At 33.1% G+C, this 24,923-nt stretch overlaps 1 protein-coding gene across 2 annotated transcripts in view; it reads left to right on the forward strand.

Annotated features, from left to right (window-relative positions):
* Positions 1-3,049: 3,049 nt before the first annotated feature.
* The window catches only part of LOC145732557 (T-box transcription factor TBX20-like), a 42,866-nt gene continuing 20,992 nt past the window's right edge, over positions 3,050-24,923 (forward strand). The window contains exons 1-3 of one of the 2 annotated variants that reach the window (XM_081984895.1): positions 3,050-3,540; positions 8,345-8,510; positions 8,576-8,716. In XM_081984895.1, the coding sequence (XP_081841021.1) occupies positions 3,399-3,540; positions 8,345-8,510; positions 8,576-8,716 (449 nt within the window). In that variant the 5' untranslated portion in view covers positions 3,050-3,398. The remainder of the gene's footprint in view (positions 3,541-8,344; positions 8,511-8,575; positions 8,717-24,923) is intronic. The other variant, XM_081984894.1, reaches the window with a different exon arrangement.

Consider the following 24,923-nt stretch of genomic DNA (forward strand, 5'->3'; position numbering starts at 1 on the left):
TCTAGTGAGACGATAATCTGACAGTTGTCACGTGACTGCGCTAATCCTACACAATGGAGTGTCATGTGACAATTGACAAATTTAATAAGTCTGCTTGGTCTTAGCGAGGAATAAACAAACACAACCAATATAAATAATTATCGAGACGACACAAGCAATCTAAGAACGATGATGGGGTGATTGTCATCTTAATCAATATTGCTGAAGATTCTGAAGGAGATGTTTAGAAGATGAAAAACCTCTGGAAGATTTTTTTAATAAACGATCTTCTATCAGGCGTGTTTGAGCTTTTTTGGACAGTGTTCCTATCCAGAGCATTTTTCTGTCTGTCTGATTGTCTTTATAAAGGACACTGGGTTGCTCCTATACGGAGGAAATGAGACAAAACATGCATAAATTGTTGTGAATTTTGGGAGAAGTTGTACAGTTTTACCAGAAGACTGACTGAATGGCCAGAATGTTGATGAGTTATGTGCAAAGGCCAAAGAAAAATTGTTTAGGAAAGGACGTATCAATCTAAAAATTAAAGTCTATAGCTGGAAATTTGTTAATATCATTTTTTCACTTAGATATTTTGTATTTGAAGCTTTTCTTTTCTTTTTATATTTTCTTTGCTCTCCATTTTGTGTATTTATGAGTGTCCATTAGAAGTAGAATAAGATAGGAAAATTAGTTCACATTTCTCGAAGGAACTTCTTCTATGAAAAAAGTCAAATCTTACTCGAGTTTCTCCTAACAAAGGCATCATCAGACACAGGGTGTTTAAATAAGAGTGGCTCTGTTTTTTTTAACTAAACGGTTAATTGGAAAAAAAAAGTTATGGAAAAAGTTGCAAAAAAAAATTTTTAGTTTCGAGAAATATTCACAATAGGGCATACTAACAAATCTAATTCAAAACAAGTGCATATCTCCAAAATTTCAAATACAATGGCACTTTGAAAATACTTGCAAAAAGCAGCTACGTTTACAAGTAACAACTTTGATTAAAACCTTTTCTCTTCATCTCTTGAACTGAAGGAGTGGAGGTAAGTCAGAAGTTGCTTAAAATGAAGTGCAATAACTTCAAAACTCGTTGTCCTAGAGTATTAAGTTTGGCACCATTAAAAAGAGCGGGTTTTTGGCTATCAGATGCACTATACACGTTTGTTTAAAGATGCTTTGTTTTCTCGACAAGTGGCGCTTTTTATAAAGATCTACCATTTTACTGCCTAACTCAAAAAAATTCAAATGCAACCCACAGTTTTGATTAATGTCAAAATGAAAAGAAGCAAATACTACATCAGACAGCAAAAAGTACAACATTCTTCTATTTCAAGTTATTTACTGAAAAAGCTATTGTTGATTAATCTTCGTCTTCCAAAAGCGCAGAGTATAATAAGGACCAGCAAGTTTTTCCTTATTTTTTAATAAAGCGAAAATTTAATACCAACGATTATAAGACATCTTAACCTAACTTATGTTTTTTTATAAATGGAATCCCTTGAATATTTGGATTGTACTAAAAATCCAAGCATATTTTTTTCCGATCTTTAACAGTTTCTGTAAAAATAGCATAATAATAATACATAAAAGGTAAAGTAAATTTGTGTAGTAACATGTCAAATTATCGGGGGTAATGTCCGGTTTATACCCCGAAATTAAAAAATTCAACTAAATTTAAATTACATGTAAAATTAAATGAAGATTAATGTGGTTTATACTTTTCAAGATATGCTAAATTTGAGGTATTTTAGACCTATTCTAACCTAAAGAAGGTGAAAGATTCATGATTTCATTCATGAAAAACTTAAGCTGTAAAATAATCGTAAAATTAAAAATAATAAAGTTTCCTTTGGCTGTGGTTACCGCACTAGTTGGAATTGGTGTATCCTTGACAAAACGATGAAACAGATATTGGAGATATTGGGCCACATTAATAAGAACAAATCGATTTTGAAATCGATGGGCAAAATGACGTTTAAGTAATGCTTTTTCGATTGGGAATGAAAGAGAAAACAAACAAAGTTTCACATTTTATCACAACGAAACGTGACGAAGGTTTCACGAATTAGCCCGAATTTCACACTAAATTGAAAGTTGGTCAACAAGAAAATTAATTTGACATTAATGCAAATTTAGTTTAATTGTTAATTTGGAGGTATAAACGGGGCATAATACCACGAGAGTTTTAAAATTACCGATAATTTTCTTGATAGCATGTTTTCCATAATTTCACGATTTCCTTTAAGACGAGGGTTATTTGTAAGGAAAACATGCTAGAATGAAAATTCTTTGGTTAATTGAAAGCTCTAGTCGTATTTAGTGAGATTATTTTTCGAAATGTCACCAAGAAGTCTCATTTTTATGTATAAGTATATTTGGAAATTAACCACATTAAATAAACCAATCGTACGAAATTCGAAAATTATCGAATTAGTTCGATACCTTCTTTTTCTATAACGTAACCATGGTTGAGTGAAATAATCATAAAAATTGTTCTAATTCTCTCATAGATTATCTCAATTTCCTCAACATATTTCTTAAGTTACTGCCTTTATAGTAGCATTCTGGATTTGATTTTTGATTTCTGGGCCTTAATTCTTGAAAGCAGAGAGCAGGACTCCAAGTGAAGTTTTCTTAAAAGTTGTTATAGAATGTGACAGAAGAAGCTGACAATGGCAGGTCTCTGTCACATTCTGCATGCTATTCTCTTGGCTCTTCAGTATTTTTTTGTGCATGACGCCAAAAGAAAAAATCTTTAACTGTCAAGTCTGAACTGTTTGGTGTCCGAATAAATGTTCCTCCTATCCAACTATTTGAACACCAACTTGCTGCTACATCATCCTTGCTGAAATGTTAAAATCATCAATAATTGCTATCTCAAAGTTAAGATATTCTGACTAATGAGGGAATGATCAAATATTTTTGAAATGAAATTTGTTGGTGGACGTGTACGAGATATTGGACCACTGTTCGAAAGCTCGAAGTTACTCGCCCGCCCAGGTGCTTTGAGAAAGGGGGAAAAACCAAAGCCTAACGTGTTGTCAGCATCGGCATCGGTCGAAAAAAAATGGCTTTTGACAACTCTAGGCCGTCGGCCTCGACGTCGTCGGCGTCGTAGTCGTCCTGTTCCGGTCAGTCGGGGCGAAGCCACCGCGACGCCGAACACAAAAGACTTGAAAAGACTATCAATTACGAGGACGTGTTTTGGGGCCCGCCTTTTCGACGAAGTGGGAGCAGCCGAAGACTGAAACGGAGGCCTACTGGAACGGTGCCGCTGAAATATTCCTTCTGTCAAAACAGCGGCTTCTGTTATTAACGTGTGGCGTGTTTGGTTACGTTGTGCGGGATACCCGGACGAATTTGCCGGGATTTCGGGAATTTTACTTTCGGGATGCGGTGACAAAACAATATGTGTCATGAGTTGCGGTGATATCGGTGATGATATGGAAGACAATTGCACGATGAGGCCGTGTGCGACAGACTTTAGCATTGCGGCTATCATGTCCAGACATGGACGTGCCAGAACCAAGTGCAGGGATAGTGCTTCTCCTCCTATAGGTATGTCTATCTTCAAATCTTCTACTTCAAACATTCCATTATCACCTGAAAAAAATCATGTCACACTCACCCATCAGAAGAGTACAGCTTTACGAAACAACAAACAATACTGAAAGAATAACCTCGAGACTGTTGGGTAGTGATTTGATAATGGTTGTCAATCATATCATAGAAACGCTAAACCGATCCATCAACTTGGACTATTGTTATTGTTATACACTGTAAATGCCACCCAAATGTCTACTAAAGGCTGTGTAAGGGGTATATAAAAAATTGTGTTAAAAACTGTTTTGTGACAGTATTCCCATTGTTCATAAAACTGAAATTACTAAACCAAGACGATTAAGTAATTGGTTTCAATGATTCTTTTGAAAACAATAGTGAAACGTCATTAAAACCCACAAATAAATGTAACAGTGAGTAGAAAAATAGTAGTCCAAAATCATACTAAAAAAAAAGATAAAATAATACGATTTGTGAGAAAACTGTTAATATAAATAGGTAGATGCACAGAGGAGTAGTTATAAATAATGTTCTGTGTATAAGAGTATGAATAAGAATTTATGAAATCTGTAACAAGATTGGCTTTGAAAGCATTAAGAAAACATTATATGAGGCCCTTACCCATGATTACGAAACATTTTGAGGGATTACAAGGCATTTTGAGAGTATTGTCTGTATATTTCATAATGTTTTGTGATATTTTCATTGGAATTTTGAGCAAAATAAAGCCTAAATAAAGGAAATGTTGCGAAATTTTAAGGAATACATTGCAGTAGACAATCTATAGTTCATCAATATAACAAAATTGACTAAAAATTGAACAGAACAGCATAATTACATGTAATTATTATGGTAAAATCTTTGTTACATAATATTGAGTTGAAACAATATTTATTACAAATTATTATAATAATTTACAAATTTTTCAACGTTTCAACTAAATTTTTAAGGTCACGTGACTGTTTTTGACAGGTGTCAACTGGATTTTACAGTGTTGCAAGCTCTAAAATTGCATAATCAAAGTTACGTTGTAATTTCAGCTTTTAAAACTGTCTAAAATAGTTAACAAATTTTTAAATTTTAATCCACATTGTAAAGGTCACGTGATTAATTTTGACAGATGTGTCCACTGCTCTTTACAGTGTTGCAAGTCACGTGACGTGGTTCTTATAATTTTACCACTGTCTAAATTTAAATTACCAATTATTCAACTGTTTCTTTAAATGATCGGTGTCTTTATTTGACACGTGCTAACTAGGTCTCTATGACAGTTAGAAGATTCGTGCAAACGTCAAAATATAACCTGTAATTTCAGGCAACCGTACAAAACATATGTTTTGTTTGTCAGAATTTGAAAAAACAGTCACCTGACCTTAGAAAATCAGTTTTAAAGTTTTGGGGCAAGGTCAAATCATGTGTCAAAAAATTTGGAAAAACCCTTACGTTGTCACCTAACCTAACCTAAAAACTGTCACGTGACTTTTAAAAAAATCAATTTTCAGCTTTTGGGTCTTTAAAATTTGGAAAAACTCAACCTGAGAAAGTCATTTTTATTGAATAATTAATCGTTATGCCATTCTGAGGCAGTTTAAGTAATTTGAAGTATTCCAAGGCAATTTGAGGCATCTTAGATAGTTTTAAGGCATAATCACTGCAGTATATGGTGGCGTATATTAAATGCATTTCAAGGTATTTTATATGCAAAAAGGCATTTTGGTGTACGAAAAAATTATCGGTGCTTTACCCCTTGTATAATTGCTAATTCATACTAAAATGACAGAAAATGGACTTTATATTAAAATTTTTGTTAAATTTAATAAACGCCATTATGATTTTCTTTGCATCGTAAAATAAGCACAAAACTTCCTATTCAACGACTTAAAAAGTGTCAAAATACTTTATAGTTTGGTTTTGTTGAAACATTACAGGATAATCTTCAAATTTTGTTGTCTATACATTTCCCCATTTAAACTATCCTGTATTTGTAAATATAGTGTGTTCAGGTTAAGGTGGGCCACTACGATAATCTTAAAACGGTTAGGCTAGAGATATACAGAGAATCATGACTTTAATAAAACATTAAGGAAATATCGAATTTTATTCGGGGATTTGAGACGTTTTGAAAACAGATTTTTTTTGTTTTCACATTTTAACTCTTTTTCAAAAATTTTCTGCATTCAACCTATCTTCTCTATCTGGAAATTTAAACATGCATCTTCAATTCAATTCACACTGTATATGATGTCAAAAGAACCCGAAGAAATTAGCATATTATTGAACTTTTATGGAAACAATTGCAAATTACTACTTAATGAAAGAGACATGAATAGTTGGTTAGCTAAGCAAAATTCAGATTGTTAAATATTTGGTGGTAATAAAATTTTGTGCTATTGATAAACCATAATACAAAACAAGCAAGCACTGTTTATTCAAAAATAGTGACGTCTGTTTTCTGTAATAATATATGGTAAATTATATCAATAACTAGGTATTATAGGTATTGTAATAAACATGATTGCAGTCCAATGCCATAATGTATTACAAAACAAATTAAAAACAACATGTTATCAGAAAATTACCGTACAAACAAATTTCAATTTAAACGACGAAGACGTGAAGAAAAAACCTTTCAAATTGTGTCATTAATGACCGATCATTCTGAGCGCTGGGAAACTGATTTTTGACATAAATTGCTCCTAAAACGCCTTGGGCGTGTCCAAAAACATTTGTTAATCTCCGCCTTTCGTATTCAGCTTTCAAGCGAGACAATGAAAAAAAATATAAATATAATTAAAGAACATGTTGTTAAATTCTCGTATCCACCGCACAATTATAAATGTGGGTGGAACTGGTCCTAAATCACTTTCGGCCTATACAACCATTATGTAACTGTTTAGTAGTGTTAGGTAATATTAATTGTTTTTTCCACGACTGTTTAATAATATTCTTATTATTTACTATAGTTTTGAATAGTTAATAACACCCATTACCTACTTTACTCCACCACCGATATACAGCAACAATCAAAGTAAAATGAAGTGACATTGTAATAGATACATAAATGGTTTCAATGTAACGTCTGTAAACGTCATCTCAATTTTGATTTTGACAATTTTGTTGTTTGCCACAAGGTATGCAAACAACTGCCAAAACAGACAATATCATATAAAGTAATTATGACAAAAGGAAAAAATGACAATTCCAGTAATCACCAGACATTAAGAGAGGTATAATTTACATTGTCATTACACGCATGATCCCCTATCTGATAAGAATCTTATTGTGTATGTTATAATGATGTTAAGTTCAACTCCAAACCGATTTCGTGATATTTAGGCGCTCTGCTTCCGTCACTTTTTTTCATAATAACATCAATTTACTTAATGAGACAAAACGCACACCACATAATTGCGCATACAAGTTTAATTGCACCCGGTGCGATACCATCTTATACAGGTAATTATGCTTGAAATGTTAGTATCGGAATTGGATGGTTTGCTTTATTATAACAGTTTTTATTATGGTCATGGCTTAGTTTTTTGTCCATTAATAATTTAAGGAAATGATGCTCAATATCCAACAAATTTTGATAATATCAATGTGCTTGCTACTAAACTGAAATTTCTATGATTGAAAACTTGACTTTTCACTGAAAACTATTCAAGTTGTGGACTCGTGTGGTAAAACCGAACATTACGTAACTCAACGTGAGTTATGAACCATTACAATTATTCTAGTCGCAGATAAGCGTTCTTTACTAATACAGCAAAATTGAAAGTAAGTTGGTTTCACGACATCAATGAAAATTAAAGTGGCATCAGTGAATTATGGTAACTTTGACAAGAAATTGAATTAACTACTTTAGTCAATGGTTTTGGTTTGGTCGACAAAGTCGAAAAATTTGCCGGAAACACACTAATAAACGAATAAGATTTATCCTTATAGCGTACAGTGATGATAAACTAAATTGAGCCTTCTTGACATTGAAAGTAAACTCAAAAAGTCAGTTTTACACAGTTCAGTTAAACGGATGTTTAAAAGTGAGAGTTAAATATCAGTAAGGGTTAATTTACTATGAAACAAATGTTTTTCTCTAATTTGTTGTTATCTTAGTAGAATTTTCATTAGCACCAGGTAAGGGTCAGTACAAACAAACCTTCAACTATAGATTTATAAGTATTTAAAGGTCTTGAAAATTGGTTTTTAAACCAGAGTTTGTAGAGTAAAATTTATTTTTGACTTACTTTCTATTCTGTCCAGAGGTTGTACTATCATATTGCAAAATTCTTGGACAGTAAATGTATTTCTCCAGAACGAATGTCTATTTTGTACTTTTGAAGTAAACATTTTTCACTTAAAAGATTAAACAATTTAATGTGAAACGACAATGTATACTTACTATAATTAGAATCAATTTAGGATGTTTAACCAATAAACACCACTATTCACTTTTGGGCAAATTCATTGCTTTCGCACATCCTTTAAACGATCGAACAGCATAAACACAGACTCGCGGTTTATGGATTATACGTGAAAATTTGACTTATACCATCTTAAAAGTTTGTTATTCCTTTCAATGTAACAATCAGTGAGCACCCGGTCAATGTATCTTAAATCACGAACAGGCACAAAGGAACAAACGTGGATGTTTACGCTCTTTTCTCTTTAGACGTTGCTTTGGATTGATTTTAACGAATAATTTTGGGATATTAAGTCTTTTGTGGGTTTAAGGATGTTTTTCTTCTGGATTATTCATCCAGAGTTTAGACAATCTGTGTTTACTTATTTCATTTTTTTGCAGATAAGTTTCTAGACGCATCTTCTACTTCAGTACCTTCTCCCCCTGATCCGAGCAATTTGAGCTGCACTTCAGTTGCTACGGATGTGGAAAGTGGTCGAGATTCCCCTGTAGATGTGTCATCTACATCAGAATCCGGCACTCCAACTCAATCTCAACCAGAAACCAGGTAAAGTCCTACTTAAAGCTAAATTTGTGATAGTGAGTTAAAAAAGTGGCTTTTTTGGGTAATAGAGTACCTTCGAAGAATCCATTACTACAGGAAAAGTGGACGAGCGAAGACTTACGACACGTCACGTGTCATTTAGAAACTAAGGAGTTGTGGGACAAATTTAATGATTTGGGTACTGAAATGATCATAACCAAGACTGGGAGGTAAGTTTCTAAATGTCTTATTTTTGGCCAGTGTCACGTATACGTGACAGCACTCACAATTGTCAAAACCCACTCACCAGTGGCCTGAAAGTTGTAAAATGCCAATTAGATGTGTTTTTTTGAGGAATTACACTGGAAGTGGTGTTTGAAGCTCCATGGAGCAAAATTTGACAGTTCTGTCGTTAAGAAACACTTTTATTATTTTTTTACGTCACGTGACAGCTGTCAGAACTGTCAAAACCCGTTTACCAATGACCTGAAACTATAAAATTACAAATAGTTGCTTATTTGAGGAATTACTCTGGAAGTTGTGTTTACAGTCACATGAAGCCAAATTTTACAGTTTTGGCGTTAAGAAACACTTTAACACGTTGCTTGCGTCACGTGACAGTTGTCAGAATTGTCAAAACCTACTTACCATTAGCCTGGAAGTATGTAAAATGCCAAATAGATGTGTTTTTGTGATGAATTACACTGGAAGTGGTATTTGAAGCTCCATGGAGCAAAATTTGACAGTTCTGACGTTAAGAAACACTTTCATTCTTTTCTTACGTCACGTAACAGCTGTCAGAACTGTCAAAACCAGTTTACCAATGACCTGAAACTATAAAATTACAAATAGTTGCTTATTTTGAGGAATTACTCTGGAAATTGTGTTTACAGCTACATGAAGCCAAATTTTACAGTTTTGGCGTTAAGAAACACTTTAACACGTTGCTTGCGTTACGTGACAGCTGTCAAAATTGTCAAAGCCTACTTACCATTAGCCTGGAAGTATGTAAAATTTAAAATAAATGAGTTTTTGCGATGAATTACACTGGAAGTGGTGTTTGAAGCTCCATGGAGTAAAATTTGACAGTTCTGACGTTAAGAAACACTTCTATTCTTTTATTACGTCACGTGACAGCTGTCAGAACTGTCAGAACCTGTTTACAAATGACCTGAAACTATAAAATTACAAATAGTTGCTTATTTGAGGAATTACTCTGGAAGTTGTGTTTAAAGCTCCATGAAGCCAAATTTTACAGTTTTGGCGTTAAGAAACACTTTAACACGTTGCTTGCGTCACGTGACAGCTGTCAGAATTGTCAAAGCCTACTTACCATTAGCCTGGAAGTATGTAAAATTTAAAATAAATGTGTTTTTGTGATGAATTACACTGGAAGTGGTGTTTGAAGCTCCATGGAGTAAAATTTGACAGTTCTGTCTTTAAGAAACACTTTTATTCTTTTCTTACGTCACGTGACAGCTGTCAGAACGGTCAAAATCCGTTTACCAAAGACCTGAAACTATAAAATTACAAAGAGTTGCTTATTTGAGGAATTACTCTGGAAGTTGTGTTTAAAGCTCCATGAAGCCAAATTTGACAGTTTTGGCGTTAAGAAACACTTTAGCACTTTGCTTGCGTCACGTGATAGCTGTCAGAACTGTCAAAACCCAGTCACCAGTGACCTGAAAGCGTAAAATGCCAAATAGATGAGTTTCTTTGAGGAATTGCACTGTAAGTGGTGTTTAGAGTTTCATGGAGGCAAATTAGTCAGTTCTTACGTTAAGAAACACTTTGATGCTTACGTCACTTAACGTCACAACTGTCAAATTTCGCTTCATAGAGCTACAAATACAATGTGCAGAGTGATCAAAGCGATAGAACAAAAATTTTGAATTGGTAATTTCGCGTCGCAGCTGTCAAAACATTTTCCAGTTTCACGGCACTGTTTAATGAGTTTTGACAGCTATCAGGTGACTATGTCAAAATTGTCACGTTTTTCCAACCATACGCATTAAAGCTTCTTGAGTTGACAATGACAAGTTTTGGCTTTGATAACGTTGGTTTGAATGTAATATTCAAGTTTTCCCACGTGGAAAAGATGTTTTAAAGTCAGTAAAACCAAAAAAAATTGTAAAGAAAATTTTAGGTAATTAATCATTTTCGGCAAATTCTTTTTCAAGAAAATTACCTTGGACCATCTTTAGTTGCCTCAAAAGATGTACAACAGAAAGTCTTCTTCAAATCATCAGGTAGAATAATTGACACCAAATTGATTCTCAACGTCCCATAAAAACAATTTTGTTAGTTTTATTTATATCGATACCGTTTAATTTGCAATTTTTTCCGTGTCATTTCCGTTAGTGTGGTCCACCAATCTCGAACGGTGGGCCAATTAACAAGTAAAAAGATATCACCCAAATACATAATATGATCGTTAGGCTGCGACGAACTGCGTCTCTTAATTGCAAATTAACTTAATTTGACTGAAAAATTTAATCAAGATTATAATTTGATGTATAAAACTAGTGAATTTCTTTTACCGCACGGTTATCAGCTGTATCGGACCTACTTAACGTTTAACACTTTTGCACCTTTTAATTATGGGTTGTTGGAATTTTATTAGCACTTAAGGTGGCTGTCGGGATGCCAGTTTTTGATATGGTTTGAAACGTTGATACCTGGCCAGATGATAGATTTAAAAGGAGGATTATAACTTGTATGGCTGGTAATTACATTTATTAATATTTTATGAGGAATATTTCCGACAGCCCTTTAGGTTCTTCCATCCCACTTTCTTTGGAAACTATTTAGTGTAGTTTTCTAAGCAAATGTGGTAGAATTTATGATTGGTCAAAAACAGTACTTTTTCTGCTACTATCCAGGCACCACATTCCAGTAAAAAGTTAAAATATCTCAAAAACGCCAAAAGTTTGTTAGACGTTAAATGAAATATAATGGAATAATATGAATGTCTTATTAGTAAACCAGAAGAAAGTACATCTGGAGAAGTATATATAAATCTTTGGTTTTAAATGATATTTTCTGGGTTTGACTGTTTTTCCAGTTTTAGGCATATAAAGAGACAATCTGGTATGTTGTACATACTTCTCTTGGATTGTGGACGTTTTGAAATATCATAGATTCTTCCTCAAACGTTGCTAAATATTTGTTAGTACGCCTGAAGAGAATTACTGGAAATATCTCATATACAGAAAAAGTAACGAATCCTAGACTTTGTTCCTGAAGGGACAAAACTAGGTCAGGTGTTTTGGTTTCTTGAAAACGACAATTTGAATTCTCTTGTACTAAACGTGGGACCTCATATAACTTCTTTTCCACCGGCGAAATTTTGAAATCCCAAATGCTTACCTCATAATTCCTGTAACGAAGATTAAGCGCATACCAAAAACCTGATAAAATAATATATGCCTTCCGGTTACGACGACGGTGCTAAGCTTGGCAAATATTCGCTTCTATATGCATTCAGGACGATAAATTATGGGAGGAACATGATAGACCAAGCAAGAACCAACCTCCGTTCGGTTCGCCCATGTATCACGTGGTCGTTTTGTCGTCTGACAGGCAAAAATTGATTGAATTTACTGCCGCGACAACTGGTGTGTGTTGGTAGCTTTTAGAAGACACGTTGCTTATAAAACAACTCTATTAATTAAGCCGAAGAAGTATGGCTAGGAGTGATGTAGTGCATGGAAGCCACGTTTCGTGATTCGCATACATAAATGCAGAGGCGTTGCCTAGAAGGCGTTAATTAAAATTAACTTTTTCAATTTGTCATTCTTTTTGCTTATTCTGAAATTTCTTTTGGATATTTGGTCAGGTGATCAGGCACATTATGTCTTCAGAGAGATCACTAAATGATCAATTCTAGCACATTCTTTGCTCCAAAATAACACAAACCCGTTTACAAAACAAAAAATTGCCAAAATTGCACTTTTTGTAAAAATAGCATATTTTTTGACACACGTTGCTTTGACTCTAAATTACTCCCTTATTTGACAAGTTACGTCAAAATGTCATAGAAAACTAAAGATAGAGCAGATTTCAAGCTTTCTAAAAATATCCCCTCTTGAGTTGATTGTTAACACCGTTTGGCCGCTAGAGGGCGTCAAATTTCCTTTACTATAATATCACATATTATATTGTAAATATTTTTTAGTCAGATTTCATATATCTCTTCATCCGGCCGAGTTCCTGGCAAAAATTTTTAATTTTCTGTCAAAATATTGACTTGCTCCTCATTTTAAAGAAAATTTCACGTAGTTTCTATACTATACTGATCGAAAAAGCATTACTTAAACTCATATAAAAAATCTACTTAAAAACCACCTAAAATGCGTATTTTATTTGATAGTTATAAAGACAATCAATACACCAAGCAATTCTAAAAAGTTTCATTTAGCAAAAACATATTTCAAATCATTAAACGCATTCCCTACTTGAGAAACAATAAAATAAGAGAAAACACTATCTTTATAATTATAATTTATTAATTGCGGTTTTCCTTTAAAACCGGCTTTCGATAAATTAATACTTTCAACGCAATCAATTTAAAATTGAATTTATATTGCAATTTGCTCCAGGCTAAGGGCAGGACGTTCTTCACTTTAATGCTCAATTAAAACCCGTATACACTAATATAATACTACAACAATTCTGACTCGAGGGAGTTAAATTTATGTCTCATTTTATACTCTCCGGATTTCATCAAATATAAATATTTCCCTGATGCTGATTTCATAAATGAAATAGCCCATCAAACGGCGAAAAAACACTGAGTTGCTGTGACGTTAACTTGATGGCAAACTGGCATTTTGCCGGGTGAAAATGAGGTACGAAATTAGTAAATGCTAAAACATGGGGGTCTTAATAGAATAATTCTTCAATTTCCATTTTGGGGAGATGAATTAATCATTGGTTTAGGAACTGCGCAACATATACGATTTTCTAGGTCGATCCACGTTCTGTTATCCATTTATTTCAATCAGTTATGGCATGTAATTAATCAAAAATATTGTAGGCGCCTCCAAAAAAAAAATATTGTTCGTCTCTGCTTGAATTACCTACTGTTAATTTAAAATTAATCAATCACGGATCATACGAAAGGTGTTTGATTACCCAATTTTCAGTATTGCCTTTTAAAGTCTCTATTATGACATTTGCTAGGTAAAACAAACAGTTCCTAAATTATATGAGGTAATTAATAAAGCACACACTAATTACAGTAATGATAATGACTCGAGCACATTATTTGTGTTCTGTGCTTATCTGATAGTCGCTTCCATAAAGAGTGTAATTATTGTTTTAACTACTGAACAATAAGTGCAAACATAAATCACTTATTATTTTCCATGATGTTTTAAGTACATTTTTGGAATCCTCATTAAATTTCCCATCTAATAACATAGAAAACACTTTAAAATTTTGTAAAGTCAAGGAGAAAAGCGGTGTTAATGTTTGAACTGCCAGAAACACAGTTTGAAAGGACAGTCAGGGATAAAATAGCCTGTAAAACCCACTTGGAGTCAAAAAATTACTGTTTTAAGTACATTTTTGAAATCCTCATTAAATTTCCCATCCAATAACGTAAAAAAATACTACAAAATTTTGTACAGTCAGGAAGGAAAGCGGTATCAAAAATTGAACTGACAGAAACACAGTATAAAAGGACAGTCAGGGACAAAATCACCTGTAAATCCCACTTGGAGTGAGAAAATGACTGTTCTAAGCACATTTTTGGAATCCTCATTAAATTTCCCATCCAATAACGTGGAAAACAGTACAAAATTTAGTACAGTCAGGGAGAAAAGCGATGTCAAAATTTGAACTGATAGAAACACAGTTTTAAAGAACAGTCAGGCACAAAATAGCCTGTAAAACCCACTTGTAGTGAAAAATTGGCAGTTTTAAGCACATTTTTGGAATTCTCATTAAATTTCCCATCCAATAACATGGAAAACACTACAAAATTTAGTACAGTCAATGAGAAAAGCAGTGTCAAAATTTGAACTGACAGAAACACAGTTTGAAAGGACAGTCAGGCACAAAATAACCTGTAAAACCCACTTGGAGTGAGAAATTGGCAGTTTTAAGCACATTTTTGGAATCCTCATTCAATTTCCCATCCAATAACGAAAAAAAACACTACAAAATTTAGTACAGTCAGGAAGGAAAGCTGTATCAAAATTTGAACCTGACAGAAACACAGTTTGAAAGGACAGTCAGGGAAAAAATAGTCTGTAAAACCTACTTGGAGAGAGAAATTGGCAGTTTTAAGCACATTTTGGGAACCTCTATTAAATTTCCCATCCAATAACTTGAAAATCACTGGAAAATTTTGTACAGTCAGGAAGGAAAGCGGTGTCAAAATTTGAACTCACATAAACACAGTTTGAAAGGACAGTCAGGGACAAAATCGTCTGTAAAACCCACTTGGAGTGAAAAAATTACTGTTTTAAGCACATTTTTGGAATCTTTATTAAATTTTCCATCCAATAACATAAAAAACACTACAAAGTTTAGTACAGTCAGGGAGAAAAGCGGTGTCAAAATTTGAACTGACAGAAACACAGTTTGAAAGGACAGTCAGAGACAAAATCACCTGTAAAACCCAATTGGAGTGAAAAAATTACTGTTTTAAGCACATTTTTGGAATCTTCATTAAATTTTCCATCCAATAACATAAAAAACACTACAAAGTTTAGTACAGTCAGGGAGAAAAGCGGTGTCAAAATTTGAACTGACAGAAACACAGTTTGAAAGGACAGTCAGAGACAAAATCACCTGTAAAACCCACTTGGAGTGAAAAAATTACTGTTTTAAGCACATTTTTGGAATCCTCATTAAATTTCCCATCCAATAACGTAAAAAAACACTACAAAATTTAGTACAGTCAGGAAGGAAAGTGGTGTCAAAATTTGAACTGACAGAAACACAGTTTGAAAGGACAGTCACGGACAAAATCGTCTGTAAAACCCACTTGGAGTGAAAAATTGGCAGATTTAAGCACATTTTGGGAATCCCTATTAAATTTCACATCCAATAACTTGAAAAGCACTAGAAAATTTGGTAGAGTAAGGGACAAAATCAGTGTCAAAATTTGAACTGCCAGAAACACAGTTTGAAAGGACAGTCAGTCAGCGACAAAATCACCTATAAAACCCACTTAAGCTTCCCATCTAATAACCTAAAAACGCTAAGAAACCTGGGTATGATGCTGAATTTTTGTCATAAAAATATTAGAAAGAATATTCGTGCAATACATATTAAATAAAGTTACTTATGGTGACAAAGAAAGTAGTAGGCTGGAACATCATCTTGTATAATATTCATTTGAATACATTAGGAATTGCTTAAAATTTTTGTCTTCTAAGATATACCAGATTACTCCCTTAACTGTTGTCTCGTCTGGATACTTTCATGTTGTCACAGACCTCAAAAGCAACCAGTTGTGCAAATGCTTCATGTGAAGATAATGAGATTGTCTCCACTTTGCTGGATACATAACATCATGCCCATTTTGGGAATGTCTCACTGTTATTGTTTCAGAAAACTCTGGTTTTTTCACTAGTGAAGTAAACTTCTGACAACTGTCATTCAATCCTGAAAGTCCTTTTCAACAATCCTTTCACTAAGGTATAGGTATATTTTAATTAAATGATGAAAACTGTGGAAAATACTGTCTTCATAACTGTTCCTCATTTTCATCATTCTAACCTAAATGAACATGATTTCAATATTTTTTGGTGCATTTCTATGCAACTAAAATATTTCCTAGTGTTATACAACACTCTAGCTGTAAAACTTTTATTCCTTCTTGATTAAATGATCATCAAGATAATATCTAGCCTGTCGACTCGTAAAATAACCTAACCTATCTAGTTTCGTCTGAAATGATCTAACTTTTAACCACTAGGTAATCTAGTAAGTTGTTAATTCCAGTTTTTATTCCCAGTGCGTGAGTTATTTATAGTGGAGATAAATTGCCCCTCCTTTATTTGCTGGAAGTCTCATTTGGCAAACGGCAAAAGTCATGATTCAATCCACGAGTTCCAGAGAAGTCCGTTTGCCTGATTAATTTAAGCACTTCGACACGCCAGTGGACGACTAATTGTGCATTCAATGCCTGTTCTAATTCGATTGCCGGCTTGCCAGCACTTTGAACTATTTAGAGTTGCGCAAAACTTGTTGGCAATTAAAGGAGCAAAACGAAATTTATTTCTCTATCCCAGTTGAAATTTCACTGCTTTCCAATATATTCATTTAGTAAAAATGCGTTTTAGTTGGTTAGCGCCATCCAGTAGCAGGTGGGTTTTAATCAATTTTCAGTCGAAAACACCACATTTTCAGCTTTTTAGGTCTAACGAGCGAAGATAATTATCTAGATAAGTAGCTGGCTGGTGCATTTCATCATTTTTAAACATAATTCTAAGCAGCTATGAAATATAAGACGTCAAACAGAAAAATAACCCCTTCGAATTATCTTAGTGTACGCTACGGGGCGCCCTTTCAGAACTTCAGATTTTTATCTCACCTCTTTAAATATGCGCGGCCACTACGATAAATGACCTTATGAAACACAATACTCCCGTATAAAATTCAACACTGCATGACAAAAACGTTTTTTTTTTAAATATGAACGATTAAAGATTAAAAAGGACGGATATTCTATAATTTAGAAAAAATTCATTTTTCTTTTCTCTATTTTTTAATATAGTTAGTTTATTTATTTTGAGCTTTCAATATTTTGAAACATTCCAGGGACGTCCAAAATACTTATAATAACGGTATTTGATTTGATTTTGATTTGATACATTCCTAATTTCAGCAAAATTTTCGTGCACTTTTTTGAAAAATCTTAATAACTTGCTTATCTGACAGTTGACGACCAAAAGTTTGAAATTAAAAAATAGCTCAGATCGCAAGTTTTCCAAAAATATGCCCATTTAAGTTAATCGGTGGCACCGTTTGGCCGCTAGAGGGCGTCAAAGTCAAGCTTTACAAACCTTCAAAGTGATTTAACCACTTTTACTTTAACCTAAAATAACTCAATTATTTTAACAGTTACGACAAAATGTCATTGAAGTTAGAATATAGTACTGACCAAAGGCTTTACAACGGTGTAATCAAAAAAGGTCATTGGTATGATAGTTTGACCGCTAGAGGGCGTCAAATTCAAGCTTTCTGACCATTTTGATTTTAACACAGTTTTTGAGATAATTTCCATAAAGTAACCACTGTTTTTCACTTTTTTTGGGGATGACCTGGAAATAATATCAATTTTGACGGTTTTCATTGTGTTGCACCCTTAAAAAATGAAATTTTTACAAATTACACTTTACGTTATTTTTGTATCAGTAACCTGAAGGAATTTAGGCAGTGGGAGTTTATTTTAAAAATTCAAAAATTTTCTGTAAATAAATTCATAGGTACCAACCACCCTTTTTGACAATTTTGGTTTTTAATTTTTCAACGACAAACGATGCCTGGTACCAAAAAATCGCATAGCTGGTAAAAGTTTTGTGTTCAAAATTTCAGACCTCTAACTTGAAGCGTTCCCGAGATATTTCGCAAAAACTACAAAAAACCAAGTTCAACTTTGACGCCCTCTAGCGGCCGAACCGGGAAACTTTGCCGTGTTTGCTCAACGTCACGTGAGAGCACAATTCATTAGCTTTCTTTTGTTATATGGCTCGTATATACAGGATGGTTCAAATAAGCGAGTTATTTACGATTTTCTTTCTGCTCAAATTAGGAATTTCTGCTCGATTTGAGGGCAAAAACAGTTGAGTATCGATACAGACATTTTACAGCAAGTAGACCTAGAATTTGATGTAGCTTCCAAAAATCAAATAAAAAATGGGTCATCCTATTTAAGAAATTATAAATTTGGTTTGTAGCTCAAATTTGCGACACCCTGTATATTAATGGATTGTCTAGGAAATAAAATAGCTGCATATCGACATAGGATATGCTATATAAAAAATATCCAGAAATCTACGTAGAATCCATAAATGCAACAAAAAATGGGGGTTCTCATTTGGAAATGTCAACTGGAAGGTCGTATTTAAATTTTGGGACACCCTGTATATCTAATTTTGCGCTAGATATGCGCAAGATAATTCCTTGAATTTTAATCGAATTTATTCCATACTTTATGGACACACTGTATAATATCTACTGAGACATAGGAATTTTTTTTATAGTTTATACATATAAGGCATTGTCCTAAATTGGCTTCAGATTTATTATAAATCCAATTAGTTCTGCACTTGATTTGTCTTATAGTTTTGGAATTAATAGTTTAAGGTTGGGTTGCATTTAATGAAGCAGCAAATTTGCTGTCAATTTTTATTGAACTACATAACTTAATTGGTTTATAACGTTCTACGTCTTTGGAATCCAGATTTTTTCTCTCATAGTGATTCCAGTTTACTGCAATACTTGATAGGGTTCTTGGACAGTTACAATAAACATCAAAACTTTTCAAAAATTAACAATAATTTACAAACAGTAAGATTTAAGGTTTTAACAATAATAAAAGTGAAATTTTTAAGAGAAATGCTTTACAAATCTATAATTTTTTCCTGGTGTCTTTTGTCAAATATTTACTAAAGGCAGTTACACACAAATATGGTATATTCAAGTTTGTAGTGGACTAACTGACCTTTTCAGGATCTTACCATATTCAAAGCTAAGTTACTTGGTTAGTTGGTACACCCTGTATAAAGTTTTATACGTCTATGGACACCTCATGAACTAAGCTTTTCAAAAGTATGTCAAAATTTACGGTTTAGCCTCTAGAGAGCCTCAAAGTTGATAATTTTTTCTCTGTTTATAGATTTATTAAACTTTTATAAGCTTTCTAAAGTCATGCTCCTTTGGTTTATGAGCTCAATCGCTAGAGAGGTCTACAATTTTTTTTGGTACACCCAGTCATTCAAATCGCTTATTTGGTACACCCTGTGCAGTATTTTTGTACACTTTGTGTATGCTGTCATCAGAAGGTGAAAAAGGAATTCAAGACGAACATTTTGAGCTTTTTACGGTCACTGAAACACTAAAAATAATCGTGATTTTGAAAATTTGAATTTTGAGGTTAAAAATCTCGGTGTTAGAATTACGGAATTTTTGCAAGGAACCAAACATATTCAGAATGCTTTTTTCCACCAACAGCTTTCCCAATCTTAAATAACTGACTACTGTCATGTGACCATAAACGTAAATTATCATTAGCACTGCATGTGATCGATGATTGAGAAGTTAGATGTTTTGCACATTATTGATTCCATTCTTCTGGTCTAATTGATGAGAGTATTTCTCTATTTCGGCCTGTTCTTCTCTACGTTTCCTTCGCCCTGTATTTTTCCACTAATTGTTCATTTTTGTTCTTCCAAAATGAAGAAACTTTATTTTGTCAGTCATGACTGTAGCTGTTCTCAAATATTATGGCAAAAACAAAGCAACAAACAAATCTTAATTCAATCTTCAAATAGTTATCTGCTTGTAGGTGGTAATGATGAGAGTATTTTGGGCAAATTTAACTGAATAAATGACGCCATTTTGAATGGCCGTAATATAAACGATAAAATTGAATGGTGTGCTCTAAACGGGCAGGTAAATTGAGCAAAACTTTCGAAATTCGCCACTTAGCGTGCGCTAATAAAATGCAAAACGGCGCAAAAAGCCGGGGCAGCGCTAATCGCCGTAAATTTCAAAGGTATCGACCATTTCGATCGGGCGCTATTTATTAGCTATAACAACATTAACGTTAATAGTGCTGCTCTAAAATTATAAAACCGCGAAACTGCAACAATTTGAATTATGGTGTCGGCCATCTGGATATTCGAGTACTGTAATCGATTCGACCCGAGGCCCGATATATGAAGATAGCGGCACCGAAAAGCCTATAATTTTCTTGCTAATTTGTTTCGGTATCTTGTGCAGATCTCGATAGAAAGGGCCCAGCTACGTGCAGCCGATTGCACAAATCACAAACATGCCTTAAATTCTACAGGATCGGATCTGATTTTTTTTACTACTCACAATTAACGGACAATGCTCTATACAAGTCCATTTACAGAGAATTTGCATTTGTTGCCATAGTGTACAAAAACTCCTAAAATCATAAACAATGTAATGGTTGCTTTTTGGTAAATAATAGCTTTTTACCGGTTAAAATTAATGACGTTGACTCGTTAAAGAAATTGCATCGATTTGTCATGCCACTGCATTTTGCCGTTTATAATAATTATAAATCATATCTCAGTCGTGAAATCTAAACACTCGAATCGCTGCATAAGCATAAACGCCATTTTATACTGTCAAAAACATGTAACACGAGTAGGCGTAAAATATGTATTTTCGCTGTTTATAAATTGCGTTTATATCTTCAGCTACTGATTTGTTAATATTTGCAAGGAAAAACGTTCATCGAGCTTTTTAATCGTAAACAAAATGAACTGTTTTGCTAAAGGTAGAATCGAATGTGCTAGAGTATATTATCCGTAGCACGTGTTAATTTTCCACCTCATTTAAGGCGAAGAGCAACATACAAATGAATTATTGCTGGTTTCCCTCCCATTTCGGGGGGTCGTAAAATGTCGGGTTTTATATATTTTTTTCCTAGAAATGACAGCTTGACTGCTTATTAAAAGTGGCGTCATTTGGCCAAAGGGTTATGACGCTTTAACGACAACAGGAAACTAAAAAAGTGCCAGTTAATAGGATACAATAATTTTAGGATTATCACGTATATAAAAATTAATAATTCGTATCATTGAGAAAAACTAAAAGTGACAATTAAATGCTATAGATTGGTTTTAGAGAAGCATTTTTCTAATATTCTTAGATAAGTTTCTTTTACTTTGCAAGGTATATTGAATGCTATAGAAAGTTTTTTTTTAAGAAAGCGTTTTTCCACTATTTACAGAAGAGTATTTTATTTTCTATGGATCCCTTAGAAGAGTTAAAATATCAATGTGAGAGGGTACAATTACCTTAAAAAATCATTCTATTTTTGTTCAGTTCTGGTCAAATTTTCATGATATATTGAAGGCTGTAGAAAATTTGGTTTTACAGGAAGGTTTTTCTTCTCTTCTCAGATGAGTTTCGTACTTTCTATAGATGCCTCAGAAACACTAGAACATCATTATTACGATCTACAAGTACCATAAAAAAGCTAAATTTATTTTCGTTCATTTTCGGTTAAATTTGCATGGACTACAGAAGGCTGTAGAAAGTTTGGTTTTAGAGGAGCGTTTTTCTACTATTTTTAGATGAGTTTCTTACTTTTTGTGGTTGGCTCAGAAACACAAAAACATAATTGTTACGATCTACAAGTACCTTAAAAAATGTTATTCTATTTTTGTTCATTTTTGTCAAATTTGCATAGTATATTAAATGCTGCAGAAAGATTGGTTTTAAAGAAGCGTTGTTCTACTCTTCTCAGAGGAGTTTCTTGCTTTCTATAGATGCTTCAAAAACACTAGAACAACATTGTAATGGTCTACAAATACTTCAGAAAAATTATTCTGTTTGCCTTCATTTTTGGACAAATTTGCATGGTATATTGAAGACTCTAGTAAGTTTGATTTTAAAGAAGCGTTGTTCTATTATTTTCAGATGAGTATCTTACTTTCTGTGGATGCCTCAGAAACACTAGAACATCACTGTCATAGTCTACAAGTACCGAAAAAAATTTAAATTGATTTTTGTTAATTTTTGGTCAAATTTGCATAGTATATTGAAGGCTGTAGAAAGTTTGGTTTTTAGGAAGCCCTTTTCTACTATTCTCAGATAAATTTCTTACTTTTTGTAAATCCCACAGAAACATTAGAACATCATTGTTATGATCTACAAGTTCCATAAAATAGTTAATTATGTTTGCGTTTATTTTTGGTCAAATTTGCATGGTATATTGAAGGCTGTAGAAAGTTTGGTTTTACAGGAAGGCTTTTCCTCTCTTCTCATATAAGTTTCTTACTTTCCATTGATACCTAAGAAACACTAGAAGATCATTTTCACGGTCAACAAGTACCTTAAAAATATTCATTGTATTTGCGTTCATTTTTGGTCAAATTTGTATGGTAATTCCAAGGCTGTAGAAAGTTCGGTTTTACAGGAATGTTTTCCTTTTCTTCTCAGATGAGTTTCTTACTTTCTACAGATGCCTCAAAAACACTAGAACATCATTATTACGATCTACAAGTACCATAAAAAAGCTAAATTTATTTTCGTTCATTTTTGGTTAAATTTGCATGGACTACAGAAGGCTGTAGAAAGTTTGGTTTTAGAGGAGCGTTTTTCTACTATTTTTAGATGAGTTTCTTACTTTTTGTGGTTGGCTCAGAAACACAAAAACATAATTGTTACGATCTACAAGTACCTTAAAAAATGTTATTCTATTTTTGTTCATTTTTGTCAAATTTGCATAGTATATTAAATGCTGCAGAAAGATTGGTTTTAAAGCAGCGTTGTTCTACTCTTCTCAGAGGAGTTTCTTGCTTTCTATAGATGCTTCAAAAGCACTAGAACAACATTGTAATGGTCTACAAATACTTCAAAATAATAATTTTGTTTGTCTTCATTTTTGGACAAATTTGCATGGTATATTGAAGACTCTAGTAAGTTTGATTATAAAGAAGCGTTGTTCTACTATTTTCAGATGAGTATCTTACTTTCTATGGATGCCTCAGAAACACTAGAACATGACTGTCATAGTCTACAAGTACCTACAAAAATTTAAATTGATTTTTGTTAATTTTTGGTCAAATTTGCATAGTATATTGAAGGCTGTAGAAAGTTTGTTTTATAGGAAGCGCTCTTCTACTTTTTTCAGATAAATTTCTTACTTTTTATAGATCCCTCAGAAACATTAGAACATCATTGTTATGATCTACAAGTTCCATAAAATAGTTAATTATGTTTGCGTTTATTTTTGGTCAAATTTGCATGGTATATTGAAGGCTGTAGAAAGTTTGGTTTTACAGGAAGGTTTTTCTTCTCTTCTCAGATAAGTTTCTTACTTTCCATTGATACCTCAGAAACACTAGAAGATCATTTTCACGGTCAACAAGTACCTTAAAAATATTCATTGTATTTGCGTTCATTTTTGGTCAAATTTGTATGGTAATTCCAAGGCTGTAGAAAGTTCGGTTTTACAGGAATGTTTTCCTTTTCTTCTCAGATGAGTTTCTTACTTTCTACAGATGCCTCAAAAACACTAGAACATCATTATTACGATCTACAAGTACCATAAAAAAGCTAAATTTATTTTCGTTCATTTTTGGTTAAATTTGCATGGACTACAGAAGGCTGTAGAAAGTTTGGTTTTAGAGGAGCGTTTTTCTACTATTTTTAGATGAATTTCTTACTTTTTGTGGTTGGCTCAGAAACACAAAAACATAATTGTTACGATCTACAAGTACCTTAAAAAATGTTATTCTATTTTTGTTCATTTTTGTCAAATTTGCATAGTATATTAAATGCTGCAGAAAGATTGGTTTTAAAGAAGCGTTGTTCTACTCTTCTCAGAGGAGTTTCTTACTTTCTATAGATGCTTCGAAAACACTAGAACAACATTGTAATGGTCTACAAATACTTCAGAAAAATTATTCTGTTTGCCTTCATTTTTGGACAAATTTGCATGGTATATTGAAGACTGTAGAAAGTTTGGTTTTAAAGAAGCGTTGTTCTACTATTTTCAGATGAGTATCTTACTTTCTATGGATGCCTGATGCCTCAGAAACACTAGAACATGACTGTCATAGTCTACAAGTACCTACAAAAATTTAAATTGATTTTTGTTAATTTTTGGTCAAATTTGCATAGTATATTGAAGGCTGTAGAAAGTTTGGTTTTTAGGAAGCCCTTTTCTACTATTCTCAGATAAATTTCTTACTTTTTGTAAATCCCACAGAAACATTAGAACATCATTGTTATGATCTACAAGTTCCATAAAATAGTTAATTATGTTTGCGTTTATTTTTGGTCAAATTTGCATGGTATATTGAAGGCTGTAGAAAGTTTGGTTTTACAGGAAGGTTTTTCTTCTCTTCTCAGATGTTTCTTACTTTCCATTGATACCTCAGAAACACTAGAACATCATTTTCACGGTCTACAAGTACCTTTAAAAAAATCATTCTGTTTGTGTTCATTCTTGGTCAAATTTTTATGGTAAATTGAAGGCTGTAGAAAGTTTGGTTTTACAGGAATGTTTTTCTTCTCTTCTCAGATGAGTTTCGTATTTTCTATAGATACCTCAGAAACACTGGAACATCATTGTTACGATCTACAAGTACCATAAAAAAGCTAAATTTATTTTCGTTCATTTTTGGTTAAATTTGCATGAACTATACAAGTCTGTAGAAAGTTTGGTTTTAGAGGAGCGTTTTTCTACTATTCTCAGATAAATTTATT

The sequence above is a fragment of the Ips typographus genome, linkage group LG8, assembly GCF_016097725.1.
Source record: "Ips typographus isolate SLU linkage group LG8, UJ_Ityp_2.0, whole genome shotgun sequence".
Classification (NCBI taxonomy): Eukaryota; Metazoa; Arthropoda; class Insecta; order Coleoptera; family Curculionidae; genus Ips; species Ips typographus.